Here is a 19,658-nt window from a genome sequence, read left to right as displayed (position 1 = left end):
TTCTGGTTGTAGTTATTCTTTATACTGTGATTCCCAAACAGACCTTCTACAGACATACAAATAGCATACTACACCTTAAGCAAAATATAAAATTCCTTTTACCAATACTTTTGTGAAATTAGTACATTTTAGTGGAGCTCATGTGGTAGTTGAATGGTAGTAGGCAGAATTGCTCAAATATGCTCACAAATGCTCTTCCTCTATCCATTTCTCTTTAACAAGAAAACTTTCTATGAATCCATATTTTTCTGTTTTTCTCAAATTGAATTTGACTGAGTCTGGACCAAATTACCAATGGCATTCGCCTCCCTAAGTCACCAGGGCCAATTTCTCACAAAGGTGAGGGGCCAACAGACCTATTTTTCTCTTTCCAATTTTTTTTTTTTTTTACTGACAGAGACACTCACATGTTCTCTGTTCCATAATTGACTGTAAGTTGGAATATCCATTCATAACTATCAGCTGACCCACTCCAGCATGTTCTGGCCAGGCTATGTATAAACACTCCAGACCACACATTGCTTTCTTGGTCAGACAGGAAGCAACCAAGTGAGTGGAGAGGAAGTGAACAACCCCCGACTAAGCTGGTCATGCTGCACACTGAACCAGGAAGTGCTTTGGCTCTGATCACGAACACACCCTAAACGCTTCCTCTTTTATACACCACCCTTCCGCTTTCAAAAGGGCTGCCCATAACCTTGCTAAGCATTGACCTTTCTTTAGCAAATATAATGACAAAATGTCATTTTCTAGCTTATTTCACTTGTTGAAAGATTTCAATTAATTTTAGATATTAGTTCTGCCGCTCATAAATTGTATTATTTATCAACAGACCTATCGTAATATGAGCATGAATGCATACATGTCATGTGTGTGCAAGTACTATGTACACACATGAGTATATGCCTTCCACCCTCGCCTTTCCTGTGACTGTTGTCTGTACTTGAGGAAAAGGTGGGTCCACTCCTCTGACCTCAGTCTCACACACACACACACACACACACACACACACACACACACACACACACACACACACACACACACACACACACACACAGACAGCTATTTTCTTTGAGACTCCCACTTTAACTAGATGACTACAGCCACACTATCAAAATCCACCCACCCATATGAGACTGTATAGACCAGACTGTAAAAGGCCAGAGGACACTGGGACATGGGAACCCAATGTTAGGGTGGTTTTAAAAAATAATGACACTCTGATACTGTCAGGAAATAAGTAGCACAATAGGAACATATCCACAGGAGAGGCAGCATTTGGTGAACATACTGCTTGTTTTGGCTGTTGAGCGTTTTGGAGAACAAAATAAATCAAAGAGGTTTGTTTGTGCGATGAGAATCTTGTCTAACTGTAAGGATTTGTAATGCAAATGAAACCTCCATCAAATGACTAAGATATGTAAACTTCATGGCCTTCTTCAAACAAATCAGCATTAAGCAGTGGTGCTTTGAATCACACACAACAGGATCCAGAGAGTTTTATTGGTTTACGCAGGTCCAGCAATCTCAGTAATGATGGAATATTGAGAAATCACTGGAAATAATGAAAACACCTGCTTCAAATGATGTTTAAGTTGTTATAACATAAAATGCACCTATGTACTAGACCTGTAAAAGAGTCCACCAAGGACTGATCAGCATTTAAGAGTAATTTAGTGTAGCATGAGGCCTTATATTTTGTCTCTGGTAAGGTTGGAAGTGATATTTTACCAGAATTATGCAATTTGAAATGTATGATCATAGAAAAAAAAAAAAAGATCCTGTATGGTACTAATGTAACATAAAGCATTAATGCAACTACCAGCCTTTTTCCCCAGCAGAGATATTTATACTTGTGTTAAAAGTTTTATAGTATAATTATAAACAGCTTCATTACGCCACCTGCTGGACACCAAAATAACCTCTGGAGCTTTGAAATCTTGGTCAAGTTGTACATCTCACACACACACACACACACACACACACACACATACATAACAAATGTTGTCGTAACACTTCACGAAAGAAGAGCAACATTACAGCAAGTTAAAATGAATGAATAAATAAATCCACTGGCTGAGCAAATGAAGCCGTAAAATGATCTTACAGTTAATAAATGGTGCCTGATCATTGTTATGCTGAAAAGTCCACGTCCAATTAGCAAACAACGTTACTTATAAAAATGCAAAGTTATAAAATGCAACAAAACGCAAACATCTCCAATCAATGAGTTGTGAGTGTGATCAGCTGTGGTCACGTGACGAGCACATTTGATGATTTACGCAGCACATTGAAAACATCAAGACAAAGCGACACGGTTCATCTGTCAGGACTTTTCCATTGTGTCCTCACATTTTCACAAGTCAATATCCGACCAAAGACTGGCCCGCGTCCTGGCTATCTTTTCTACAGAAATATTTCCTCAGGTCTGTTTGTTTGATGTAGTTATTACCATCGGCCATCGGAGGAGTTGACTAAAAGTAAGTAGAGAAAAATAACAGTTATTAAAACACTACACAATCAGATAACGTTATAGGAATATGGGGCAGTAGCCTATAAACGACGTTATAAACCAGTTTTGTGTTAAAATACTCCGTTTTATACTGGAATTTGCATATGACAATTGATGACAATGGGGAATGCCAATTTTCCTGGCTTAACTTCATATTGACATTTTGGAATACAAATAAACCTTGTAATTTGCGAGCACAAACATTTCGTTTTCCTGCATCAACTCATTTCAAGCAGTACTTTATTTTTAAACAGTGCAATTCCAGAAAACATCCCTGCATATTTCATAAATCTGGCTGAATATGGCAAAAATGATCACAGACACTCAGTTGAATAAAACGAAAAATATTTGAATATGCGTGTGTTTGTGAAAGAAACGGGGAAGACGCTCGATGCATGTTTTCGATGAATGAATCTTTCTTTTGGTTCGAATCTTTTCGATGAACCTTCACAAAACGATTCGTTCATGATTCACAATGAGCCAAAACAACACTTGATTTGAATATAAGTGTAGGATTTGATTATATCGTTTGTTCACTACGAGTTAATATCGATATCGTCTAAATAAAAAAAAGTTTTGCTATTGTAATTATTTCGGGCGAAAAAAAGACATTTAAACACTTTTTAATACGGCTTTAATTTAATTTAATTTGATAATTATAGTAATAAGGTTGGGGTGTCAAGAGTCAGGTTATGACGCAATTACGTAACGACGCATAGCTGAATTGTTTTTTAACCAGCTCTTTGAAAACAAACTACTCGAAGGAACCGATTCGCTGGAATGATTCTGACTTACTATTACTTTATCAAGCATGTGTTTTCCTTCACCTTAATCAAATAAACTAAATATCATTTATAAGCGCGTTTCACACATTGTTCTGAGAAGCAGCTTGTTAATTTTACTGAATATGTTATTTGTTTCTAAGCAATAACATACGTGTCTCTTAAACTATGTTGTCATAAATGTGCCGAATGATCAAACTATCGGTTACATGGTAACTGCCTTTTTTATTTTTTGCGTTTGTGTTTGAAAGAGACGAACACAGAGGGAGGAGTGTTGATGCATGTTTGTTTAAGCAGGAACCACATGACCATCTTGCTCGTAATGTGTTGTTTCTCTAATGGCAGTCAGCCATCTCATCTCAGCTCAACTACCTTGCAAATTAGGGATTAATCATTCCGTACAGTGTTAACTGAAGCTTTCCGCGAGATCTGACGGATATTATAAGCGCCAGCGATGCCAGGTACGATATTTGCATGGCTATCGATCGGTGTTTAGCTTGCACTGTTTTCCTCTCGGTGTGTGTATTTGCACGTCTCGACCAGACTTCACTGCGTCTCTGTCACTGACTGGACGCTGTCTTAAATGTCTAAAAAGCGGTTCAGACGGCTAATATGGCCGTGCAAACTGATTCTTGTGTGGTTGTACGTGTATTTGGATTGCTTTACTCCTACGTGTTTAACATTGCGTTATTTTGCTACTCGCGTTTGTGTATGAAGTTCTTGTAGATAAACCGATAACTCTAATGTCATGTCAGGGGGTTGTTGTGGCCCACTTGGGCTGTCATTGCATTTCTAAACACGACCTTTCTTGTCAGTTAACTCTCATTGTTACGTGCTTTGTCCTGCCATGAAGGTATATTCGCGTTGCTGAGAGCTATTTGTTTGTCCTCTAAATTATCCCGCTTTTCTCGGTGTAATACTGCAAAAGTGGATTACATAATTGGCTTGAGTGTTTATAAAGCGCGTGCAGGAAACTGTGTAACGGATAGTTAGCTTATATGGTTGTTTACTTTTTCTGTTTATCAGCCAGTGCCTCCAATATCAGAATGCTTGTCTTTTGTTTTGATATTTCTGATAGTGGTGTTTCTATAAGCACATATGCAGTAGCGTGTTGTTGCATAAGCTTGAGTTTTTTTTTGCAGTCTATCGCACATGCTGCTCATCTCTGTGTTTGAAGGGAACATGTAACTTGTATAACCACTGCCACGATCAGCTCCTTACATCGACCTAGTTGTCCAGACCTAGCTGCTTTTCTTGTACTGTAGGTATGAGGCAGGAATCTTAAATCTGGAGTTATTGGATGGGTTGATAAACTTTTACTCTGTCTAATCTCGACAAAGGTGTTATTTGTTGATCTAATATCTCTGAACATTTGAGCTTTGTGGCAATAAAACACCATAAAACAGTAGATGGTAGGACACTGTAGTTTTAATAAACTGCGTTTATGACAATGGACTATGATACTGTACATAGATGCTTGGGATTAGGCCTTGTCCCATATTTAAAAATGAGGGCAAGCTGAGATTCAAAAGATTTTTATTATTTTAACATTTTGTAGCACCGTTTTGGTATTGAAACAGAGTTAAAAGGAATGTTTATTTGTGCAGTACATACATGCTCTGTGTGGATGTATTATTTGTTTGTTCAGTTGGGTCATCCTACCTATACATTAGGGATTTTTTTCTAATCATACTTTGCCACTGTAAGTGTTTTGGACCGACAACAGCTTTTTCTTACAGGTGTGAATCTCAAAATGTCCTTTTCACACAGCAGCCTACAATAGCATCTCGCATACTGTCTTTATGAACGAGTAGCGTGAGTCGAGCATGTATTTGTGACCTGTAACAAACACTGACTGAAGGAATATCAAAGGTGGCAATGTCCTTAAAACTAGGAAGTTTTATTACATTTGACACAAGAATCAAGTCCAATCGAGGCAATGTGTCAAATATTCAGTAACATTCAACAGCTTTTATACCTGATTGGAGAACGCAGGAATTACATTTCTACAAACCTGATGGGAGCAACTCCGTGGAAAGACAGTGACTAGACTGCATCCTAACAAAGCTTGAACCTTATAATGGATGTATTTGTAGTAGGCAACTCTGAATAGCACTCCTTAAGACAAACTTAACTGCCAATTGGAAGAGAGTAGAAAAGGCTCTTTACTTTCCTAAGTTATTGTAAACGGTGCCCTTAATTGCCTACCAACTGTAAACTGTTAGTGTCTAAAGGACTGTTCCACAGGTGCTTGTGCAATAACTGTTTGTTCATTGAACAAGCATGGAAAAACATTATTTGAACCATTTGCAATAAAGATCTGTGAGGCTTATTTGGATTTTACTAAATTCTTTAAATCACAACATGCTGATAAAAGGGACGTTTCTTTTTTGCTGAGTTTATTAGTAACTGTGTGTGTGTATGTGTATATATATTACACATACGCATACATACATGTTATGCTATGCATTGAAACATGTTTCCTTGTTTGTTCAAACATTAGTGTACAAGGGCAAAACAAATCAATGCTGCAAACTCTGTGAAGCAATTCATGCATTTGTAAATACTCAGTACAGCCATGATCACTAGATCTGCCAGCTAGTGTACTTGTCTGTCTAAACCAGTAATTGGACAGGTGACGGATTGTGATGTAATGTTCTGTGTTATTTATTTCTTTTTTTAATCAAGGATTTAGGCTGCAAAATGTTAATGGATTAACCCAAAAAGTCAATTGCAAGTTACAAATAACAGTGGGTCCAGCATTTCAGATGAATGTTTTGTCAGAAGCCTCATATGTGCTTGTTTAAGTTTATGGTCTCTGTTTGTTATTACCTGTCAGGTGTGTGTGTGTGAGAGAGAGAGTTTAAAGCCCCTTTAGTTCTCTCAGTAGCTCATCCTCTCATGTCATCACTCACAGATGAGCTCATTTCCTCCAGTGATGTCACTGCTATTATTAAATCTCTGATCTCTCATACACCAACTTAACACACATTAGCCAGACAGTCACAAATGTTCTGTGAGTCTGTGGTTGTTGCAAATGAAAATGCTACAAACTGAGTACACTGCATATTGCTTGCTCTCTTTTAATGGTGTAGGCATTATTGCACAAATTGAACAATGGTATACTAGTCTTCACATGATTACATATGTTTAATTCAGCAAAGTGCATCCACACGTAATTTTGGTAAAAATGGCTAATTTGCTGATTTAATTCCATCTTGTGTGAAACTGCTGTAACATTTGGCAGTATGATCAAATTCAAAATTCAGTCAAAACAAAATTATGGTTCCATCACATGGGAAAAGGAAGGTCAAGTTGAGCATATTGTACACACATGCTTCAGCAATAGTAAGAATGCTGCTTAGTTGGTGACAATTTATGCAAATATTGAATTTGGACTTGCTTTAATGCCTTTCTCTCTATAAATACTGAGAGGCAGCATTCAGGTTTCAGACACAATCAATGTGTGTAAACAGCTGATTGGTGGGGAAAACATGTTTTATTTATTTATTTTTTGCCATGCAGCAGGCTAGTGTATACACATTATGCATGAATAATACATAATCAAGTAATCGTTTTAAATATATGAAATTAACTGTTTAATCTGTTGTCCTAAAGCATCAGGGTCACTGTTCCCTCTAGTGTTTACAGCAGGTATTGCTGTAAACATTTGCAACCAATAGCAAGCATGCATATGTTTTATGTGTGGTTGTTCAGATTTTCTATTTTTTTTTTTTTGTGCAGGGTACAGGTTTAAATCATGCAAGAATGCATAGTTTATTGGCAAAAAAATCAACTCCAAATCAGAGGAATTCATACCAAAAACAACTATTAGTATATATTTGGAAATGTGCATTATTTGTTAGTGTGTTCTGTTTATTCTCTTATTATTCTAGTCTTAGATGATCATCCATTGCATGCGAGTGAGTGTTCAGCCATGTTGCATCATTTTGGAATGTGATCTTGTACATGCACCAGTAGTCCATGTACACAGTGAGTGGGTGTGGTTGTGTTTAAGTGTTATGGCATGTTTTATGCTATTGTCTTAAGCGTTACAGTATATAAACAGCTGCTCACCTTGTGACTCTTTCAGCAGTCTTGTTTTTATTTTTCTGTCATAACAGGTTTCTCAGCTCAATTCTAATCATAACAAATTATTGCGAAATACTCCTTTGTTCTTCACCTTTATATTTACCATTCATTCTCATCACTGGAATAAATGGCAAAAGTAAACATAGTAAGTAAAATAATTATTTTAAATCAAGTATTTCACAATATTACTGATTTTACAGTATTATGATCAAATGCAGCAATGTTGCGTATGAGACTTAATGTTCAAAAACCTGATTTTTTTTTTTTGTACTTATCCCAAATCATTTAACAGTAGTGTGTACGACTAATTGTACTCCATATGTGTTCACATTGCATCGTGTATGTATGTATGTGTGTATATGTGTATATATATATATATATATATATATGAGGTCGACCGATTCATCGGTTTTGCAGATTGCAGTGTGTATATAATATAAGGAATTTGTTATTGCTATCAATATCAGACATGATTTCTATATTATATATCCCTAAAATATGTCTCTTTTTTTTTTTTTTTTTTTTTAATAGAGCCAGCAGAAATGAACGGGGCTGACATAGGAAAGATGCCAGGCAGCGGAGTTACAGGGAGTGAGGCAAAAGACCCAGTAGCCAATGGACATGCAGAGAATGAGTCCAACCCCTTTGCAGAGTACATGTGGATGGAGAACGAGGAGGAATACAATCGGCAGGTCTGTACACACACCAACCCACTTGCAGCCCTTTCAAGCCCACGCTATAAAAACACAAACTCAGCAGTTGATCAGGACGGGTTTTATACTTTCGGCTGAGGTGCGTGTTAGTGTTCAGTACAGTTAAGTTCATAGTTTTCTTTTATGACCATTTTTGAATACTGCTCTTGAGATTGTAGAACGTAATGTTTTTCACGTTATTTAATTGTTCTTTTTTAAATAAACTTGGACAGGAACTTTTGTCTTATTTGTTTATATCCTAGGTGGAGGAGGAATTGCTTGAGCAGGAGTTTTTGGAGCGCTGTTTCCAAGAGATGTTGGATGAGGAGGATCAGGATTGGTTCATTCCAGAGAGGGACCTCCCCTCAGTCGGACAGATTCAGCAACAGCTCAATGGACTTTCTGTCAGTGATGGCAATGCAGAGGAAATCTTGGTAAGCTTTAAGTCCTCATGGACATTCAGTATATAAACTAGGAAAATTAACTTATCACCCGAAAATGAAAACTGTTATCATTTACTCACCCTCACATCGTGCTAAACCTGTAAGACCTTGTGTTGTTTGAAACAAGTAGATATTTTGACTGTTTCAGCTGTCTTTGTTTAAGCAATGAAAGTCATGGTGCAACCGGTGTGCTACAAAAGTAAAAAGTTTATTCATTTGTTCAACTGATTTTTAGCAATACCATACAAAACCCTTAAAAACAGACCTACTGTAAGCTACAAATTTGGTAATGGATGTTATATGCTCTTATTGAAACCATCAGCTGCATTATTTAAACATTTTAAAGCAGTCATATTTAACAGCAGAAATTCCTGGTTTAAAAACCACATTACACATGATTTTAAAAAGGATTCTCCACCAATCAGAGAACCACAACAAGCTGTGTAGCCCCGCCCACTTCCATGAAGCACTGCGAAAACATGGGGAAAGTCATTCTTCCTACTCTCTAATATATATATATAATTAATTTTTTTTACTTTTTGCTTAAAATAAAAGTTTGTAGTGTTGCGTTTCACCTCGTAGCTGGATTGTTTATAAGCCATGAATTAAACAAGGACTTGTTTTTTCATGGGAAAAATACTGCCAGAACCAAGGCCACTGAAATAGTGGTTGGGCACTGTTGCACTCTATTGGAGTCCAAAACAACACTGGAGCCTATTGACTTTCATTGTATGGACAAAAGAAAATCTTCAATAAAATATTTCAGATGTTTTAATTGACTTTTTTACTTCTTTTTTTTCCCCCAGCGAAAGAGCATCTTAAACCCTGAAGCCAAGGAGTTTGTGCCAGGGGTGAAATACTAGGATCACCATTGTCCTCCTCTCTCATACACGCATCTGATCATATATGCAGAGACTGTTGTGCCCATGTTTAGGATGGTCACATAAATGCGCTCTTCTCCACATTTTTGAAGGGGCAGGAATACAGGAATACAGGTTTTTTTTGTTTGTTTTTTTTTTTTGAATGGGAGGGAGGTGATTTGTCTATCAGCTTTATAATTCTGTTATGTATAAACCAAGGGTATTAAGTTGAAACATGACCTCTAGGAGGTGCTGTGACTAGATAATATACTCATTACCAGGCTGTTTTATTTTCCTCTACCCTTGTTGAAAGGGCTGTTCTTGTCAGCTTTCATTGTTTCACAGTTTGTGCCTGATCAGGTCTTTGCTTCTCCCGTTGTTGTTGTGTGTGTGCGCTTTTTTTTTTTTTTTTTTTTTTTTTTTTTTGATGCATCCGTTCACATTCCTGAGTTTTAAGGGGTGTGGCTGGTGGTGGGCAGAGCCCCTTGGTTTGGATTGAATGCTGAGGAAAGTGTGTTGGGGAATTCACGTGAATTCAACTTTTGCTTTTGAATTGAATTCGTTACATGCAGGACTGAATTTCATTTAAAAAAAATATGGAAGAATGGCAAAATAAAGAAAAGTTTGTATTTAAATGGACCATTTGTTGTGTTTGGCTGTATCTTAAATCTAATAAATCTCACATTTAACAGCAATACAGTTAAAAATGAACCATTTAACACATGCATATGGATGAATCGATTAACATACTATGCATATTTTATGCGGATGAGAACTGAACTACTCTTAGCCTCTTCAGTAATCAGCCAGTAACATAACCTCATCCATTATTAATTTGCAGGAGATAAACTTGAAAATATCTGATTTCTCATCAGCAAAACCGTCTTTATTTCCTTTTAACTGCTATAGGGAATGGGAAAGGCCATAATTACTTTTTAATGCTCATGAAAGTGATTCAGTTGTTTTAATGTAGGGTGTTTAATTAGACCTACAACCGGCATCACATCTATTTACTTCATTTATAAATTCTACTTTATTTCTTAGATTTTGTTCTTGGCATTCAGATTGTATTATCCTGTGAAGTTATAAGAGAGTGACTGACAGACACAAATGGTATTGAGAAATAATTGCTTGCTGGTAGCAGCGCCAAACATTCAGCAATTACAACATTTGCAGATTATTATTATTATTTTTTTTTTAGTAACGCTTCACAATTAGGTTTTATTTGTTAATGCACTGACAACTAACAGGAACATTTTAACATCAACAAAATAAACTGTTCATTGTTAGTTCGTGTTAGTTAATGCATTAACTAATGTTAACAAATGAGTCCTTACTGTAAAGAAGTGATTCTCAATTCTGGTCTTGGAGAACCGCCAATGCTGCACATTGTAGATGTCTTTCTAATCAAACACGACTCATCATGTGATCATTAGCCTGAGCCTGAGGTCAAAGATGCACCAAATTGCGTACAGCATATTCAAATACCTCAACTAGTTAAAATTGTTTAATGTGCTGGTAGAGACATACATAGTATTTGAAAGTTGAAATGTTGTGGTATGTGGCATTTTTCCACAGTTCCTCCTGCCATGTCAAGGGATATTTTGAAAATTGCATCACATACAGGTGCTGGTCATATAATTAGAATATCATCAAAAAGTTGATTTATTTCACTAATTCCATTCAAAACGTGAAACTTGTATATTATATTCATTCATTACACACAGACTGATATATTTCAAATGTTTATTTCTTTTAATTTTGATGATTAAAGCTTACAGCTCATGAAAGTCAAAAATCAGTATCTCAAATTATTAGAATATTTACATTTGAGTTTGAATTAATGACAATCCCTACAGTATAAATTCTGGGTATCTCTTGTTCTTTGAAACCACAATAATGGGGAAGACTGCTGATTTGGCAATGATCCAGAAGACGAACATTGACACCCTCCACAAAGAGGGTAAGTCACAGAAGGTCATTACTGAAAGGTGTGGCTGTTTACAGAGTGCTGTATCAAAGCATATTAAATGCAAAGTTGACTGGAAGGAAGAATTTGGGTAGGAAAAGGTGCTCAAGCAACAGGGATGACCACAAGCTTGAGAATACAGTCAAGCAAAGCCGATTCAAACACTTGGGAGAGCTTCACAAGGAGAGAACTGAAGCTGGAGTCAGTGCATCAAGAGTCACCACGCTCAGGCGTCTTCAGGAAAAGGGCTGCAAGCCACTTCTGAACCAGAGACAACGTCAGAAGCATCTTACCTGGGCTGTGGAGAAAAAGAACTGGACTGTTGCTCAGTGGTCCAAAGTCCTCTTTTCAGATGAAAGTAAATTTTACATTTCATTTGGAAATCAAGGTCCCAGAGTCTGAAGGAAGAGTGGAGAGGCACAGAATCCATGTTGCTTGAAGTCCAGTGTGAAGTTTCCACAGTCAGTGATGATTTGGGCTGCCATGTCATCTGCTGGTGTTGGTCCACTGTGTTTTCTGATGTCCACAGTCAACGCAGCCATCTACCAGGAAATTTTAGAGCACTTCATGCTTCCTTCTGTTGACAAGCTTTATGGAGATGCTGATTTCATTTTCCAGCAGGACTTGGCACCTGCCCACACTGCCAAAGGTACCAAAAGCTGGTTCAATGACCATGGTGTTACTGTGCTTGATTGGCCAGCAAACTCGCCTGACCTGAACCCCATAGAGAATCTATGGGGTATTGTCAAGAGGAAGATGAGAGACACCAGACCCAACAATGCAGATGAGCTGAAGGCCACTATCAGAGCAACCTGGGCTCTCATAACACCTGAGCAGTGCCACAGACTGATCGACTCCATGCCACGCCGCATTGCTGCAGTAATTCAGGCAAAAGGAGCCCCAACTAAGTATTGAGTGCTGTACATGCTCATACTTTTCATTTTCATACTTTTCAGTTGGCCAAGATTTCTAAAAATCCTTTCTTTGTATTGGTCTTAAGTAATCTAATATTTTGAGATACTGATTTTTGACTTTCATGAGCTGTAAGCTCTAATCATCAAAATTAAAAGAAATAAACATTTGAAATATATCAGTCTGTGTGTAATGAATGAATATAATATACAAGTTTCACTTTTTGAATGGAATTAGTGAAATAAATCAACTTTTTGATGATATTCTAATTATATGACCAGCACCTGTATTAGCTAATAGTGGTGTGTCATTTCAAAGGGTTCAACAAACAGATTTAAATAAACTGATACGAAGGTCCTTGAATTTTTTTCTTCTTTTCTGATTGTCTGAACTAAAACTAATAAATTTATAGACAGATTTGTAATATAACTAAATAAATGAACAACATAAAAATAATTAGATGGAACAACTGACCTAAAATACGTCTCTAAATAAGTCTCATGACAATTAGCACAAGCTTGCAGTCAGTACTCTTGTAATGAGGACAAATAGAAGTGGGTCTTTTACAACTGTTCACACACAGGATGTGGTGATAAGGAAGAGAAGAAAGGGGGATGTTCGGGGTTAGCAGTAACTCATGCTGACAGTCATTTGCCACTACCACTGATATAAAGTTCAGAGGGTTAGAGCATTACATTTACATCACATCTTTTTGGCTCCAAGGAAACTTTGTAAAATCTTGAGGAATTTGTAAATCTTAATCCGGTACCCCAGCTGTGTGTAGATGCAGTTAGTGGTAACACTCCTAAACCGAAACTAAACTATTTTAAGCTAGTATTTGAGCAATCAGGAGAGATGCAAGGTCTTAGACTGTAAATAATCTTTCTTCATCCAAAAGACTAACAGAACACAAAGAAATTATGAAATGTAATTGCTACACCAAAATTATAAACATTTATTTTCAAAAGTATCCATATCAATTTTTAATGACATTTTGTTAATGAGTTTTGCAATGTTTATTAAAAAAAAAAGTTACCAAAATTTACAATAGCTTTTTTCAAATCTTTTTTTTTTTTGGAATATATGGGTGTTTGAGAAACAACCCCAACAAGAGGAAAATCTGGAAACACATTTCTCTATCAGTTCTTCAGCAGAATCTCAAAGGTCTGTTTCTTCCGGATCGGATCATTGATTGAAGGTATGGCTGAAAAACACATTGACATTGGCTGAGTAGTCCAGAGGGAGGCTGGCTCCTGCGTTCTGGGCCCCCATTTTGGCACCACCCAGAGCGGAGGACTGATGAAGAGTAAGCAGACTGTACTTATGGAAGTGACTGTAACCATGAGCCTGAGCCTCTGAGAGGACCTGAGTGAAACCTGCAGCACAAAATACCACATCCACATCACAATGTTTAGTTAATGTGAATTAGGGCTGGGCGATTAATCAAATACTATTTGCAATTAAGACTTTGGCTTCCAACGATTATGAATACAAGATAATAAATATGACTGTGCCTCATTCTGTTTCACAATGACGCTCTCATTTTGTCTTTTGTCATAAAAACAGCGCACCCCTTTCTCAGCTTCTACTCTTCCCTGGTTTAGTAGTTTTTCAGTGTTTTGGAAGTGCGCTGCAACAACATATGTGACCCTGGACCACACCACCAGTCTTAAGTCGCTGGGGTATATTTGTAGCAATAGCCAAAAATACATTATATGGGTCAAAATGATCCATTTTTATTTTATGCCAAAAATCATTAGGATATTAAGTAAAGATCATGTTCCATGAAGATATTTTGTCAATTTCTTACCGTAAATATATCAAAACTTCATTTTTGATTAGTAATATGCATTGCTAAGAACTTCATTTGGACAATTTTAAAGGCGATTTTCTCAATATTTAGATTTTTTTGTACCCTCAGATTCCAGATTTTCATATAGTTGTATCTCGACCAAATATTTTCCAATCATAACAAACCATACATCAATGGAAAGCTTATTTATTCAAATTTCAGATGATGTATAAATCTCAATTTTTAAAAATTTACACTTAAGGCTGGTTTTGTGGTCCAGGGTCACATATTTGATTTTATCTTAATGTATTTGATTTACCATTTATTAATTGTTTTTATATTATTTATGTTTTATTTATATCATTTATATGATTACATCTATCACTTTGTTTTTCACCTGAATTATATTTAAATTTCTGTCAATTAGCAATTGTGTTACATAATCGTGATCTCAATATTGACATAAATAACCGAGATTATTATTTTTACCAAACTAAAAGCCCTAATGTTAATGTGGTCTTAACACATCTGTCTTTTTTGGTCCAGAAACAAGCAAAAAATAAATAAAAATTATATATGAAGAGTTCATTCCAATTCATTTCAAACAAACTGCAGTTGAGTTATTTTGATTAGGTTAAAACGGAGTTATATGATTTTGCAAATAAACTCTTCATATATATATATATATTTTTATTTATATATATATATATATTTATTTTATTTTTTTTTTCTTCCCAAGGTAATATTGGATACTGATATGCTCTCCCATATATTGTGCATTACATATACATATTTTATTTCCAGAAACAAGCAAAAAAAAAAAATTATATATATATATATATATATATATATATATATATATATATAGTGAGGAAAATAAGTATTTGAACACCCTGCTATTTTGCAAGTTCTCCCACTTAGAAATCATGGAGGGTCTGAAATTGTCATCGAGGTGCATGTCCACTGTGAGAGACATAATCTAAAAAAAAATCCAGAAATCACAATGTATGATTTTTAACTATTTATTTGTATGATACAGCTGCAAATAAGTATTTGAACACCTGTCTATCAGCTAGAATTCTGACCCTCAAAGACCTGTTAGTCTGCCTTTAAAATGTCCACCTCCACTCCATTTATTATCCTAAATTAGATGCACCTGTTTGAGGTCGTTAGCTGCATAAAGACACCTGTCCACCCCATACAATCAGTAAGAATCCAACTACTAACATGGCCAAGACCAAAGAGCTGTCCAAAGACACTAGAGACAAAATTGTACACCTCCACAAGGCTGGAAAGGGCTACGGGGAAATTGCCAAGCAGCTTGGTGAAAACAGGTCCACTGTTGGAGCAATCATTAGAAAATGGAAGAAGCTAAACATGACTGTCAATCTCCCTCGGACTGGGGCTCCATGCAAGATCTCACCTCGTGGGGTCTCAATGATCCTAAGAAAGGTGAGAAATCAGCCCAGAACTACACGGGAGGAGCTGGTCAATGACCTGAAAAGAGCTGGGACCACCGTTTCCAAGGTTACTGTTGGTAATACACTAAGGCGTCATGGTTTGAAATCATGCATGGCACGGAAGGTTCCCCTGCTTAAACCAGCACATGTCCAGGCCCGACTTAAGTTTGCCAATGACCATTTGGATGATCCAGAGGAGTCATGGGAGAAAGTCATGTGGTCAGATGAGACCAAAATAGAACTTTTGGTCATAATTCCACTAAACGTGTTTGGAGGAAGAAGAATGATGAGTACCATCCAAGAACACCATCCCTACTGTGAAGCATGGGGTGGTAGCATCATGCTTTGGGGTGTTTTTCTGCACATGGGACAGGCGACTGCACTGTATTAAGGAGAGGATGACCGGGGCCATGTATTGCGAGATTTTGGGGAACAACCTCCTTCCCTCAGTTAGAGCATTGAAGATGGGTCGAGGCTGGGTCTTCCAACATGACAATGACCGAAGCACACAGCCAGGATAACCAAGGAGTGGCTCTGTAAGAAGCATATCAAGGTTCTGGCGTGGCCTAGCCAGTCTCCAGACCTAAACCCAATAGAGAATCTTTGGAGGAGCTCAAACTCCGTGTTTCTCAGCGACAGGCCAGAAACCTGACTGATCTAGAGAAGATCTGTGTGGAGGAGTGGGCCAAAATCCCTCCTGCAGTGTGTGCAAACCTGGTGAAAAACTACAGGAAGCGTTTGACCTCTGTAATTGCAAACAAAGGCTACTGTACCAAATATTAACATTGATTTTCTCAGGTGTTCAAATACTTATTTGCAGCTGTATCATACAAATAAATAGTTAAAAATCATACATTGTGATTTCTGGATTTTTTTTAGATTATGTCTCTCACAGTGGACATGCACCTCGATGACAATTTCAGACCCTCCATGATTTCTAAGTGGGAGAACTTGCAAAATAGCAGGGTGTTCAAATACTTATTTTCCTCACTGTATATATATATATATATATATATATATATATATATATATACATGAGTTCATTCCAATTCATTTCAAACAAACTGCAGTTTAGTTATTTTGATTAGGTTAAAATGGAGTTATATGATTTTGCAAATAAACTCTTCATATATATATATATATATATATATATATGAAATTTTTTTTTTTTTTTTCTTCCCAAGGTAATATTGGATACTGATATGCTCTCCCATATATTGTGCATTACATATACATATTTTATGTGTGTGTATATTATTCAAATTGTTATCTGATATTGAAGTTTTTCAAACAGTGCACATTTTAAAGTTATCCATCTTTTCTACTGTACATTATAATGATTTGATTCCTGATCAAAACTTAAAGCACTGTAAAAAAAGATTGGAGCTTTCATGTAGACATTTGTTTTATACTGGCAAAACAATATAATACTGGAAATCATCACTTATTTTTTCTGTATCACTACATAACTTCTACATCACTCATTTAAACAGTCTCATGTGAAATGAATTATGGGAAGCTGAATAGCTCTATAAAGACGTTACGCACCAGATTTCATCAGTTCCCAGCTGCGCCACACAGAACCGACACATAGAACAGGCAAGCCAAGCTCGCCAGAAAACAGATCCTAAATGAACAAGAGATGAAAATGATTCAATAAGAAAAAGAAACACAGAGTGAGTGTGGCTATGTTGCTGTGAGTTTTTTTTACCTGATGTACTTTAGGAAGGACAGCTACAATGTGGCGTGCAAGCGCTTTTCCAGCTTCTGTGAACACGTGCTGGCACAAAGCATCACCAGCACTACCACCTGATGCACAATCACAAAGAGTCATAACGTGTGGCATAACGTGCACACAACCTCACACCACACATCAGCAGCATACCTTCAGCTAGTTTCCTACAGAACCCTGCAAAATGTGACTTCTGAAAGTTTCTGTACAAATCAGGAAGCATTCCCATCAAATCTGACACCTGGGGATGAACAAAACGACAAGGAAGCGCCATCACTTCTGTTCAAGTATCAAATTAAGCACAAGATTAAATCAAAAGAACAGCGAGTCCTAACCTGGAAATATTCTTCCATGGCCTTCTTAACATAGGTGATATCATGAGGGGATGTGACGAGGTTATCTCTGGCATCAAAAACCGTTTTAATAGCCAAGTGAGAAATCCAATATGCTACAGGAAGATAAGGACAGAGAGAAAGAAAAAGCTTAGACTCCATTCACATCTAGTAATAACATCTATATCGGGTGATCACAACAGAAATGGCCAATACCAACTGCCGCTTACACCTCGTAGTTTGACTTCAGATGGAGTGAAAATGCTTCATAAAGTCATGTGAATGCACACTAAAAGTCTGGATGACTAAAAAGAGGATGTGGTGCTAGTCCTTCAAGAGTCACTCACAACTTATCTCTCCATAAAGCCTATACAAAATTAGTCAATGTATTTCACAATACTTCAGCATGTTATTCTTATTAAGTAGGGTATTTTTTTTAGGATTTTTTACTCAAGCAAAGTCTCTGAGAACCTGACACCATGTAATACTGGAGACTCTAGGAAGGTTTCAGTCCTGGAAAATGGTGGCACTGGAGACTAAATGGTTCTTGATGGTTTTACACCTAATTCTTCACATTAATTCTTAAATCTTTTTGCAGTTAACATGTCTTTTCTTCTCCACCTGTTTTTTTCTGACCCCGCTGTCCCAGTGAGCATTTTGTCCAATGGTCATGTCTTAACTTTACAATTTCTGTATTGCATTAGTTTTGAATATTTCTCATGGGGATTTTATCTTTTTTGGGGGGAGTTAAACCTCTTTTTTAGCTCATTTTATCTGTAAAAGAAAACATGCCTAATAATTCTGCACACCTGAATATAAAGAGTTTTTCACTTCCAGCCTTCATGGACAATTATATATCACTTATAAATGATTAAATACAAAATTAATAGTTGTTATTAAGATTGATGTGGTTTGGAATTGGTAAAATGTCATCACAACAGCAACGTGCCTGATAATTATGCATGCGGCGTATTTGGCAAAGACACATTAATTTGATTCAGTGACAGTAGAGAAATGTATAATGTTTCAAAAGATTTCTATTTAAAATAAATACTTTTCTTTAGGAACTTTCTATACGTCAAAGAATCCTGTAAAAAGATTTATGTATGACTTCAGATTTTTTAGAGAGAAAATTCAGATTTTGCCATCACAGAATAAATAACATTTTAAAATAAGAAAAAAAAAACACTTTAAATTTTTATAATATTTTCACAATTTATAGTTTTTATATCATTAGTGATCACATAAAAGATAACTCTTTCAAAAACGTTAAAAAAATTGTGTATATGTTTTACTTTTTCCAAATCTGTCAAATGATGAAGTCTTACCAAGCTGGCGAACCCTTATTTTAGTACAATGGTTACCCATTACGTGAGCAGATGCTTGAACACAGGATGAGTTTGTGTCTGATCAGGTATGCATGTATATATCAGCTCTGCTGTTGTTCATAAATACTAGTAGCAATGTCGTGCAAGAAGGACACTTTCGTTTCATTAGTTACCCAATGTTTAGTGAGCCAGGGTTCTTACCAACACCCACATTTTTTGGTCACAAAATAATGATTCGAGCTGATTGAGACGTGTAAGGGGATGGAGCCTTTGCAAGGAATTCATTTGTAAGATAAGATATCTTTCTAAGATAAGACTGGGTGTGTGTGATCACAGTGCTGTTATGTCAATCAGTTTATCTTTCCATATGGTTACCTGAGCCCTCGTCTCCCATCATGTGACCCCAACCCCCACAGCCAACCTGTGTGCCATCTGGATTGACCAGCTTACAGTTCGAACCAGTGCCTGATATCACCACTATACCTCCTATGACAAAAAGACAGACAGAAAGGGTTACGATGACAGTTATGTCCTGAGATCCATTACTACAGCTAGTTGCAAAAACACTGCACAAACCATAATCACTGGCAGTGGCCATAGCGCCAATGGCATCGGTGGTAATAAAATAACTTTGGCTCAGCTTGGGGTATCGCTCCCTCATGTCATCAATCAGCTTCTGGATAGCAGCTTTCTGCTCTCCACCACTCAAAGACATACCCTGTCAACACACAATGTATACAACTTTAAAGCAA

At 36.7% G+C, this 19,658-nt stretch overlaps 2 protein-coding genes across 5 annotated transcripts in view; one reads left to right on the top strand and one right to left on the bottom strand.

The window, feature by feature from the left end:
* The first annotated feature begins 2,220 nt into the window (after positions 1 to 2,220).
* LOC131544974 (polyadenylate-binding protein-interacting protein 2B-like) lies at positions 2,221 to 10,016 on the top strand. 3 transcript variants are annotated; one of them, XM_058783552.1, is made up of 4 exons: positions 2,221 to 2,480; positions 7,918 to 8,078; positions 8,342 to 8,512; positions 9,328 to 10,015. In XM_058783552.1, exons 2-4 carry the CDS (start codon positions 7,929 to 7,931, stop codon positions 9,382 to 9,384), a joined length of 378 nt encoding a protein of 125 aa, XP_058639535.1. In that variant the 5' UTR covers positions 2,221 to 2,480; positions 7,918 to 7,928; the 3' UTR covers positions 9,385 to 10,015. The 3 variants fall into 3 exon arrangements, with proteins under 3 accessions (XP_058639535.1, XP_058639534.1, XP_058639536.1); XM_058783551.1 differs by lacking the exon at positions 2,221 to 2,480 and adding an exon at positions 3,565 to 3,755; XM_058783553.1 differs by lacking the exon at positions 2,221 to 2,480 and adding an exon at positions 7,057 to 7,531 and having other exon boundaries at positions 9,328 to 10,016.
* Positions 10,017 to 13,197: 3,181 nt separating this feature from the next.
* Positions 13,198 to 19,658, bottom strand: part of nagk (N-acetylglucosamine kinase) — a 9,106-nt gene continuing 2,645 nt past the window's right edge. For both annotated transcript variants that reach the window (XM_058781188.1, XM_058781187.1), the window contains exons 4-10: positions 19,483 to 19,624; positions 19,282 to 19,392; positions 17,582 to 17,694; positions 17,400 to 17,487; positions 17,226 to 17,323; positions 17,063 to 17,141; positions 13,198 to 13,638 (exon numbers count right to left, since the gene is read on the bottom strand). In XM_058781188.1, coding sequence (XP_058637171.1) covers positions 13,448 to 13,638; positions 17,063 to 17,141; positions 17,226 to 17,323; positions 17,400 to 17,487; positions 17,582 to 17,694; positions 19,282 to 19,392; positions 19,483 to 19,624 — 822 coding nt within the window. In that variant the 3' untranslated portion in view covers positions 13,198 to 13,447. The remainder of the gene's footprint in view (positions 13,639 to 17,062; positions 17,142 to 17,225; positions 17,324 to 17,399; positions 17,488 to 17,581; positions 17,695 to 19,281; positions 19,393 to 19,482; positions 19,625 to 19,658) is intronic.

The sequence above is a fragment of the Onychostoma macrolepis genome, chromosome 07 (genome assembly GCF_012432095.1).
Source record: "Onychostoma macrolepis isolate SWU-2019 chromosome 07, ASM1243209v1, whole genome shotgun sequence".
Taxonomy (NCBI): Eukaryota; Metazoa; Chordata; class Actinopteri; order Cypriniformes; family Cyprinidae; genus Onychostoma; species Onychostoma macrolepis.
This window is presented reverse-complemented; position numbering and strand designations above follow the sequence as displayed.